The sequence below is a fragment of the Petromyzon marinus genome, chromosome 46 (genome assembly GCF_048934315.1).
Source record: "Petromyzon marinus isolate PM22_M1 ecotype Great Lakes invasive population chromosome 46, UKy_Petmar_22M1.pri1.0, whole genome shotgun sequence".
NCBI classification, from domain to species: domain Eukaryota; kingdom Metazoa; phylum Chordata; class Hyperoartia; order Petromyzontiformes; family Petromyzontidae; genus Petromyzon; species Petromyzon marinus.
In genome coordinates, this window is record NC_133712.1 from 18,158,276 (window position 1) to 18,169,970 (window position 11,695).

The 11,695-nt window shown below is 45.5% G+C and overlaps 1 protein-coding gene across 3 annotated transcripts in view; it reads left to right on the forward strand.

Moving 5' to 3' along the window:
• The window catches only part of LOC116952389 (uncharacterized), an 814,348-nt gene that overhangs the window by 786,811 nt on the left and 15,842 nt on the right, over positions 1-11,695 (forward strand). For all 3 annotated transcript variants that reach the window (XM_076074262.1, XM_076074261.1, XM_076074263.1), the window contains one exon: positions 5,454-5,554. In XM_076074262.1, coding sequence (XP_075930377.1) covers positions 5,454-5,554 — 101 coding nt within the window. The remainder of the gene's footprint in view (positions 1-5,453; positions 5,555-11,695) is intronic.

The window sequence follows — 11,695 nt, forward strand, 5'->3', positions numbered from 1 at the left end:
CCGGTGGGTCACCCTTGAGATGGAGAGGAATATTCTGGCCGTAGGGCACGAACAAAGAGCCTCAGCAATGCTGGTTCAGTAAGCCTGTTGTCGGTCCAAATCCCGTGATTCCATCTGTCTCTCGCCTTAGAGCCCCTTTCTCACGTCTAACTTGCCTTGGTGTTTCTTCTTTAGATTCAAATCTCTTCACCAGCGTTCAGCTGTGGTGTGTGGCCGCAAGGACACAAGGCGCCACTCATCGCACCCGAATTCCCCTTAGCATGCTGTTGTTTACTGGCATTAACAGTGCGAAGAATATTTAAGCAGCTTTTCTGGCCATTTCAAAATAAAAAAATATTAGCCCCATAATAACTATTATAAAGAAATGTATACATAATTTATGTATTTTGCACAGTTTAGCTTGCAAAACACCATGGTAGCCTCTTTAACTGATTTTATTTCACAACTGAAACAAGCATAGGCATGGATTCTGCATTGGCATGGATTCAGCAATGCAATGTTCACCACCAAAATGTTGGATTAGGCTTTGATCTATTCGTCTACTTTTTATATCTGTTAGCTAAGTCTCTCATAGCAACAAAACTTTGTTACTAAAATTGTATTTCAAACGTTGAACTAATTATTCGGTGATTGCTGCTGCTGATGTGGCAAGTGGTGCACAAGCGTAATTCACAGCAAAATTAAACACATCCGTCAGTAGCAGCGGTGAAAGTAAAGGTATATCATAGCAGACGTTTTTGCAATGGGCCTTCTTCAGAGTACCATTGATGTACTATCAAGAAGGACCATTGCCAAAAACGTTTCCTATTATATTCGAATATATTTTTAAATTGTATTTTCTTTCTAAGACTGGATCATCTTCACGACAGTTCTCGTGACCAAATGTTACAGAAGGGCAGGCAGATCGAATGCGGCAACACGCCCTCAACCCGAGTTGTACTGTGCATGTTGAACTTCTTAGCACCATACGTACCCAGTCGTGCTAATCGAGGTGAGGGGGGAAGGACAACAAACTAATCACAAAAAATGTTCTAAAGAGATGAGATTTCAAGTTGACGAGCATTACGAAAACAAATGTATATTGATATTAAGAAGCCAGGGAAGCTGGAACACCTTCACCACTCATCATTGTTGGTCAATGGCAAACCTCAGCCATGCAGATTTTCATTGAAATTTGTGGTGCATTAATTTGCATCTGATTTAGTCTCCTGCTTAAACATAAAGGCCGTATTAATCATAATGTTATAGCTGTTTTGTAAGCGCATGAGGAAGAAATATTACAAAATAATCTCTCAGTATGTTAAAGCTGTTCATAAATTGCTTCCATTTACACTTGTTAGCAGTAAATTACATTAAAAACATTATAACGAATTACAGCGCCTCAAGTGAACAAGAAAGCCCACCGGAAGATGCGCGTGAGGACTGATCTCGCTTCGCGCGATGTGCGAGTGGAGCCTGATCCGATCACGCATCGCGACGGTGGTCATCGTCCCACCTCGTTGGGCAGGACGCCTCGCACTCTCACGCCCTGACTCACAGGGCGGGACAGAAGGCGCGGTGCAGCGGGTGAGACGCTGGCACAGACAGCGATCTGCCCACCTTGAACGGCTGTCCGCTAACGCGTGACTCACGGTCGCTGTGGCAAAACCCGACGACAGTTCGCGCAGGAGTTCCGTCCATCAGCACAGGAGGAGTATTCAAACACCGCTCGCCTTTGTGCGAGCAGGGAATGTTATGCTATGATTCTACCACTCTTGTTAATAATTCTAATAATTATTATAATTATTATGATTGCAGAGTTCAACTTGTAATGCGCCGCCGCCACGCAGCATTCGCTCGCTCTCGAACAGAGAGAGAACGACCCAGAGGCACCAACCGGAGCTAATATTAGCACGCTTGGCTACGTACGGTGCGATAGAACTTCAACATACATACATGCAAATAATATTTGAATGTTTGGGCAACTCCATCAATTAGTGTTCATACAGGATACATGTGGGAGGAGCTGGGGTGCCCAGAGAAACCCCACTTGTGTAAGGGGGCGGTACTCAATCCCCGTACAGATGGAATACACGTGGACATCAGTCCGCTTGCTGTGCTGCGATGATGCCCTGGCAAGCCAGCGGATGGCAACGTTGACGCACAGGGAGGGAGGGAGGGAGGGAGGGAGGGAGGGAGGGAGGGAGGGAGGGAGGGAGGGAGGGAGGGAGGGAGGGAGGGAGGGAGGGAGGGAGGGAGGGAGGGAGGGAGGGAGGGAGGGAGGCGTGCAGTGTTGACACTCAGCGCCTGCTATTTTGCTCTCGATTATTGAATTATGATTACATTTACGAACGGATCATTTGCTATTCTGGGGAGTGTGGGATTGAAAACATTTAAAGTGGTGATAGTGGCTGCATATGTGAGCGAGTTGATCTGTGTATTGATTACGATCATTGTCTCAGCACTGCTCTTCAAATTCACTCCAATCGATTTAATTTAGCAAAATTGCATAGAGGGTGGGGGGGGGGGGGCAGTTGTCTGTGAAACATACTTGAGAACCCACTCGGCTTTGAGTTCTCGCTACACATTCTTGTTTGTGTCTATGTCCACACACACGCACTAAACCATACATGATGTATATGCATCCATGATACCATTTAAAATGATTTCATATTAAGAAAATACATGTTCAGGTTGAAGGAGTTATGTGGATTAATAGATGGTAAAAGGACTGGCAATTATTGCTTAAAATAATACAACACTGTGCAGTTTGAAATCATACTTCTCTGAATGCAAATATTACAATGTTATGCTTGAATAGTTGTATGTTTTATCAATATGCATTTGCATTAAAAACACACTTCTGAAAATGTGAATAAGCCAGGAATATTAATGTAATTTTAACTAACATCGGCATTCACAGCGCTCCTCTGGAAGTTTCTATAATATAATAATTTACTCTAATTAATGTCATAGTCTCTTGATGTTTGCACGTACGGGAAACTAAATGGTTTCTAATTTTCTTCACACGAAAAAATATACTTTGTGAAATACAATATAATTGGATTTTACATAACGTCAAAATACATGTGCATCTGTGAACACAGATGTGAAAGGATCAAAACGCATTAGCTTCTGTTCGTCAAACCTGATCCAGGAAATTACGAGTAAGACTTTTTTCAATGAAAAGGTTGGCCCAACATAAATCTTTACAATGCAGCCGGGTACTTTCTACTGTCCTCTGATGTGTAGAAAGTAGTGCCAGGAGGTGGCTACGCTGCTGCCTGTAACCCAGCAGTGTGAAGGCAGCAGCAAGGGTTGGTGGATCACCGCACAGATGTTGTTACATTCCCTTCCCGTTGGCGCTCGCGGGTGTCAAGTTTGTTGTCCTTCTCCAATACCTTCGGTTATCACGGTTGGCTACGTTCAGTGCGAAAGAAGTTCAACATACATACTACATACAACATACATACTACATACATACTACATACATACTACATACGTACTACATAAAACATACATCCTACATACAACATACATACAACATACATACTACATACAACATACATACTACATATAGTGTTGCCCCCTTCCACAGGTGGGTATTTTTCCGGGTCCGCTAGTTTCCTCCCTCATATGAACACCCATCAATTGGCAGATAACACCTTAATATATAGAGAACCGCAGAGCTTCGGCAATTGTGACCGGCTCGGCGCGTGGCTGCTGCCGCCTCCTTGTGCCTCCGAGTCGTCGTCGTCTCTCTACGCGAGCGAGCGAGTGAGCACTGTGGCAGCGGAGCGTCACAAGTCGACATTCGTATTGCTGCTACTATCACTATACCTCGTCTGCCCTTATTCAGTCCTTGACGTCGCTTGAGACATGACCATCCCCCGTGGCTGCGGGCGAGACGGCGCATCACGCGGGGTGCGGCACTGCGGTGTCGTGGCCCCGCGAGGGGGTCTGTCACCTCGCCGCTCCCCACGAGACGCCGTGGCGAGGGCCTCTCGCTGACGCCCCGAGGACGCAGTTCAGTGCCCGTTAAATGACAGATCCTCCTCGTTGTTGCTGGTGAACGGCGTGCGAACCAGGGCAGACGTTTCCAAGGGTGTTATCTTGTCAGGTTCAGCGATGTGGTGCAGACTCTGAAACCTACACCAATCCCCTGGCTACCTGTTCATGTAGAGCTTGGACAATTGTTGATGCTGGCTCACCGCGTGGCCTCCGAGCCCTTCTCTGTCTGCGCGAGCAGATGAGCGAACTCTGTTCTGCGTCACGTTACAAGTTTAAACTATTAGTTCCATTCTTCTTTAAACCTAATTTTTTTGTATATGCTGCTCGTTTGCGCACGCATTTATTGGAACTTCGTGGAGAATTGAACACAACGTTAATCGGTCTCATTAAATTCATACATTTTGAAGTGTAATTACGGCACTTTGTTCGAAAAGTATTACTTTTATCAAGTTAATGTTATAGCCTAATTTCATAAATATATATTCTGGCAATTTTCTAGCATCCCAAATGGCCTAACTTTGTTTCAGATGAGAAATGACTTACCCATGGTACATCTGTTTAATTGGTTGTGAGATTGTTATATTTCTCTTATCGCATTAACCTGTTTAAGTGATGTTTTCTCTTCACGTGTTCTCGCTCTCTCATCTCGCCATCAACTTCATCGTTATCCACTCCAGCGTCGGAACTTTGTATCACGATAAAAATGTGCTATGCACCAAATCAAGTTTTTTTATTATTACGAACAGCTTGTTTTAACCATGGCACACTGTGGGAAGGAGAGTACAGAAAATAATTCGTGAACAAAGATACAGAATCAGAATGTTTATCCTGGAGAAATCCGATGAGCTATGAAGCTCTTTTTCACAGATGCCCAGTAGATATTTGTAATAAAGGGAAGAGAGAAAATAAAGAATGGGGAATGAGAGGAAGTGCAGCAGAGAGACGGGAGGCAAGGGTCAGGAGAGATGAGGAACGGGAGGAGGAAGAGACTGCATGAGGGCCTCGCCGCCGCTGCTGCTGCTGCAGGAGGAGGAGGAGCGCCGTCTGTTTTCACAGTGGGCGGGGCGGCGACGGGGAGAGAGGGGTTCAGAGCGGGGGTGGCTACGTGCGTCTCGTGACGTACGGGAATCTTGAGCTGATTTAGATGTATAGGTGTTAAAGTTATTTAAATATTGCTCACTTATGAATACATTCAAATGTTCATTGAAGCGAGGCTTTGTGTATGCATCACTGACATGCATCTCGGTATCCTGCAGCACACTGTTGTGTTTTAATTTGTTTGTTCACCAATCTTCTCGCGAATGTGGTGACCTGGTAAATACATCACTTGGACTCCATTCCGATGCTCAGATGGCCTGAATTGTTTTTCTCTTTCCCTTGACACGTGAACACACAACCATGCAAACACATCCACACGTACATACACACGCACACCTCTGCACACACACACGCTCCACGTGCAGCACTTGCCGACGGGATGACGATGGCGACGTCACGCTGCACGTCGGACTGCCGGAGGTTCGGGCACTCGGACCGCTGCTGGATGCCCAACACCGCCACCTCGGTACCACCCACAGAGCACCCACGCTGCACCCACACAGCACACACGCTGCACCCACAGCACCCACACTGCACCCACACAGCACCCACGCTGCACCCACAGAGCACCCACACAGCAGACACGCTGCACCCACGCTGCACCCACAGCACCCACGCTGCACCCACAGCACCCACACTGCACCCACACAGCACCCACGCTGCACCCACAGCACCCACGCTGCACCCACAGCACCCACGCTGCACCCACAGCACCCACACAGCACCCACGCTGCACACACGCTGCACACACGCTGCACACACGCTGCACCCACAGCACCCACGCTGCACCCACAGCACCCACGCTGCACCCACAGCACCCACGCTGCACCCACGCTGCACACACGCTGCACACACGCTGCACTCACGCTGCACCCACAGCACCCACGCTGCACCCACACTGCACGAGCAAATGCGCCATCCGCCTCCGCTGCTATCTGCAGCGCCGGCGGTGGTGCGCGGTGAACAAGAAGACGCGGCCCGCCGTGCCCTCCGGGTGGTGGCGAGGGGGCGCCGTGGTGGGGCCTCAGGGATGTTGACGACCTCGCTTCATATGCAGGAAGTCGTGGGTTGCTGTATATTTAGAGTTTGGAAATATCTCTCCCCGTGATCGCCTTCATTTTTTCTCCCTGTCCTCTGGTTTTTCCCTCCACATTTCGAAAACGTGCGTTTAGAGTATTTGACTGCCACTGTCATCAATGTCCACGTGCTAAGCCGCTTCGTTGAGCTGTCATTTGTGGCCAGGTCGCTTCTCAAAAAGAGCTACGCAGCTCAATGGGCCTTACCCGATTGGTAAAAAAAATCGCCTGAAATGTGGCTTATTATATGTTTTATTATATGTTTTATACCCAAATGCTATTCGTGTAACTCTTCATATACCGATTTAAAAACCGGTCATCAGAAAACATTTTATTAAAGTCATTCTCAGCAGGCCCCATGGTGTTCAGTGCAGTCTCCATGTCCTGTTATCAACTCCATCTCTCTGGCCTCTCTATCTCTGTGCTATAAAGGTGCTATAAAGAAGGGCCATTGCCCGAAACGTCATCGATTATGTATTGTATATGTTTCCCTTTTACGGCCACACGCAGTGCCATTGACGAATGCGTTGAGGTTTTGTTTGTGGTTAATTGTGCCGCACAAGCCGAGTTCTGCAGGCCGCTCCGTGTCGCCAACGCCTCAAGGCAGAAGGTGGCCGCGAACGAGAGCCCTCGCTCATATAACTCGACGATTTACGCGTAATAACTTAATCCCGGATCTGTAATACACGCTTGGAATCGCTCCGAAATATGAATGACGCCTTCATCCTAGAAAGTAGCCGCTCTGCCTGCATTTCGTCGCGAGGGAAATCTAAAAAGTTGTCTCTCAATCTCGCTGCAATAGCTACGTTGGCAACACTGCTGCGGGCAGCTATGGTTGCCACTTTCTATTGGACACCAAACCCAGACACATTTCTCAGTCAGCCGACGTCTATTTAAAAGACTGCGCAGTCGACTGTAATGAAGTTCAACACAATAATAGCGGGACCAGCATCTCGGTGCAAATCAACACCATGACACCTAATTCCTGGACCGTCCAGATGAAGCCTGGGACAGGTGGCAACCCTAACCGCGTGCCAAAGGTCCCGTAAGTCCTGATCTCCCTTCTGGGATTGCCCTGCCGTCACCACCCTTGAATCTCACCCAGGTCGAGAGGAACGTTGCTTGCGAACAGAGGGGAACAACGAGGACATCCAGAACGATCGAGGCCCAGACATCGCTTCCCTCCTCCTCGATGTGCATATCTCCCGCACAAATAGAAAGTCAAAGAAAAGCTGCAGTAGTGCGATTGTGGCCATGCAACCCAAACTATGGACCGTATAGAAAGAAGACGTTATCAAAACCGTGCGTTCGAGAGTTAAACACAATACCGATTGCAGATCCTCGCTACAGGTCAATTCTTGACACCCGAATACAGATAGATGCCAATTCCCGGACCGTCCTGATGGAACCTGGGACGGTGGCAACCTCTCGCTGCACGTCATAGGTGCTGGGGCGTGGGGAGCGGTGGCGCCGTGGTTACCGCTCATGGCCGACACCAGTGACGATTGTCTTGGAACCAGTCCTGGGCCTCACCTAGGTCGACTCAGCCTCAAGTGAGGACCTGGTGCAATGTGTAAGCATTGCCACTGGGGGGGGAGACAAAGGCGTGGTGCCTGGCCACAATCACCCTCTCGTGTGGCGTGCCAGCCTTCTTCATCGGTGCTGCTACTCGCTGACACCACTTGCCCCAACAATCTGTTGGAATCCATAATACAGGTTTTTTTGGGGGTTAGATCGCGTAAATATATAAATGTGTCGTTAAACCCGCCACCACCCTACGTGTTAATCTGTTGGAATCAATGCGATGGCTCTTTGTCTTTGGTGTGATGCGCTCATCAGCCACACGAGGGCGATAAATCTCCATCTCGCCAACACCACCACGACAGCAATCACAGCAGTAGCTGGGGATGGAAAACTCCCAAGATGTTTTAAGTCAATTATAGAACAGAATCTTGATCATGGAATTGATTCAAACGATTCCTACTCTAAACCCGCCTCCCAAAAAGCCCATTATCACATACAACAGACCCTCTCTGTTGCTATGTAATCTACATTATTGTTGGGTTAATGCAGCACAAACAATTCAATATTTAAGTGGTACAACGAACTATGTATGAAAAGTGAATAAACTCTAACTGCAGCTACAGACTATGTTTAGTTTGTTGTCCTTCCCGATTCGTAGTTGGCTACGTACGATGTTAAAGAAGTTCAACATGCGTAGATTATGTTGATTGTGTAGATTATGTTGTGGTACCTGAATGTGAATCAAATACTCTTTTAAAAAATACAATAAAAGTATGAATATAACAGATAATCACAATTCACAAAAAAATAACTACTTTATTAAAAATGAACCGATGAATACTAATTTACACCGATAACATTTGTTTTGAACGTAACCAATAATCATCTACAAAACAAGAACCATTTTCATACAAACCACCTCAATTCTATCAACTCTCCTTCAACTATAGAATGTCGAGTCGTGTTGACCTAATGAATGTTAGTTAAATAAATTAGCAATATTTTGTAATTTATTTTAAAAAAACTAGTGTCATTTGGATTCTAAGAATTTCAAGCGATTATAGAGTTAAAAGACTCATGACTCTAAACTTTTAAATTCGTATCTCTGGAATTGATTCCTCTGGGATCGCCAGTTTTACAACCGTTAATCTGGAATGCGTTGTTGTTATTGTTGTTATTCTTGGGTCTTTCGGTAAAGTCACTTAGATAGGTTCAAAGAAAATAACAAAAAAATAACAAAAAACTACGACGTTTCGATCGCAACGCAAGCGGTCGTCTTCAGGAAAAGGGGGGTTAGCTTCCAAGAAAAACTGTTGATAAGGGTTTGAAATGGGCGTAGCCCAAATGTCAGCAGCCAATGATAATGCGAGTTGTGGGCAGCCAACCCGATGGTGGTGGGTTTTCCACTAATCAAAGGGTTGCCAGGTGAAAACTAGCATATTAAAGAGAGATTAGCATCATTAGACCTCCTTTGCCAGTACCAAAATGTAATAATAGGGTTTTTCCACTTTTTTCTGGCAACAAAACTGAAACATTTTTACAAAAAAGCCCTATTGTTACATGTTGGTACTGGCAAAGGAGGTCTAATGATTTAGATGCTCACCCCGAGCCCTCATTACTTTGATAGTGCATTGTCATTGAGCTGTACGCCTTTTGGCGTCATCTGGTCGAGCACCAATTGGGTCGAGGCTCAAAAGAAAGCCGTCCCTTGGTGTGGACCAATCAGTTTCAAGGACAATGCATATATTATCATAGTATGTTTTTTGTTTGCATTTTGACTGCAGGTATTGTGGTTAATGCAGACATGAATCTTTGTAAAAAAAAATCAGTTTCGTTGCCAGAAAAAAGGGAAAAACCCTATTATTAGAGATTAGCATGTTAATGGGAGATTCGCATGTTAATGGGAGATTCGCATGTTAATGGGAGATTAGCATGTTAATGGTTAGATTAGCATGTTAATGTGAGATTAGCATGTTAATGGGGGATTTGCATGTAATGGGGGATTAGCATGTTAATGGGAGATTAGCATGTTAATGGGAGATTAGCATGTTAATGGGAGATTAGCATGTTAATGGTAGATTAGCATGTTAATGTGAGATTAGCATGTTAATGGGAGATTAGCATGTTAATGTGAGATTAGCATGTTAATGGGAGATTAGCATGTCAATGGGAGATTAGCATGTTAATGGGAGATTAGCATGTTAATGGGAGATTAGCATGTTAATGGGAGATCGCAGAGCCGCAACCAAGGGGTCGGCGCGCAAAGTGACTGTGACAGTGCAAGTTTGAAATGGGCAGAAAAGCACAACTAACATCGGAAAGTGGTAGGATGGGAACATCATACTCAATTATGACTTAAACTGGTTGATGATGTCCTTCAAATGATTGCTCAGTTTGCACCCATCTTCTCGGTGTAAATTGTGTCTGTGTCTATATATATGGATGGCTTCATGAACGAATCTTTGTTGATAGCCAGTGGGCTTGCAAAGTACCTTCGTCTTAGAGAAATCAATTCCGTGTGAGCCCACTGCATTAAAACAATGATTAGCCACGGCTGAAGTATTGGTCCTACCGTGTTTCAAATCTGTCTTATGTTCACGAACACAGTCCGAGACATGTCGCTTAGTTTCCCCAATGTAACTGCTGCCGCATATAGAGCTTAGTTCGTAGACGCCGGGATATTGCATGTCAGGAATCTGTCCTTCACAGATGGTATCAGATCACAAATTTTACGTACTGTTAAATCGGACCTGGATATTGTATTTGTTCACGATTTTGGAAATGATTTCCAAAATTGTATTTGTTCACGATTTTGGAAATGATTTCCAAAATCATGAACAAACACAAGATCCAGGTCTGATTTAACACAATACCTAAAATTCGTGATCTGATCGTGAACAAACACAAGATCCAGGTACGATTTAACAGAGTACATTATATTCGTGATCTGATCCCATCTGTGAAGGACAAGATTTATAAAAACAGTTACCGGTTTAGTGGCTGTTGTTTAGCGAACCGAATATAAAGAGCAGGTGCAGTGCAACGAGCAGAGAGTTTAGGTTCCAGAGGGCGTCGTTGGGTTTATTAAGGAATTGGCAGAGTAAAAATATTCCCAGAACAGTAATCTATTAAAATAATCGGATAAGCGTTAGCAAAGAAACGATGGGTTACAGTGGTGAACATTTGGCATAAATGTTAAATAATTGTAAAACACTATGTGTGCATACGTAATTACATGAATTGTGTGTTAACTTTAGAATGGAGCAGTCACAGTAAATTGGGGTGTGAATTTAATTTGTACCATATCCATATGCACACGTCAGCACTGGCAAATTCTCATTAGAAATGGAACTGCTTGAGCCATTAAGGCAAATACCAAATAATTATAAACAGTACCAGCACAGCACTCCGCATTTGCTCCGTAACCATACTGCGTGCATGTGAAATGACGGAGGATGTCCATTGGTTGACCGTGGCTGGTGCATCATGCCCTGGTGATCCTCCTTTTGCATCGAACGGAGCAGGTAAAGATTTCCGAATGAAAGTAAAAAAAAAGAATATGAAAAGGTCTGCATAATTTATATTAATGCTGTGCGTATAAAATTAATTTTCCACATTCCATTACAATAGATTGCTTTTATTAGCATTATGGCAGAGAATGCCAATGCAATACCTGGCTAGCCAACGTGGACCCACACTCCCCTCCCACCTTCGTGGCACAAACCTCACAAAGATCCTCGTGCAGCCTTCACAGACTGTTGGGGCAAGTCCTGTTGGCAAGCACCTACACAGGCCAGTACGAGGAGGCGGTGGCCAGCAACACGCTCGGCCACCTTCGTCTTCCCAGTGGTGGTTTACACCATGCCGGAAACTGATTTTAGGCCGAGTCGACCAGGGGAGGCCCAGCACCGGTTAAACTATTGGCTGTGAGCGGGAATTGGACTCGAGTGGTTGGGTTCATCGTGTAGTGCACTAACCGCTAAACTGCTGCTCCCTGCACCATCCTC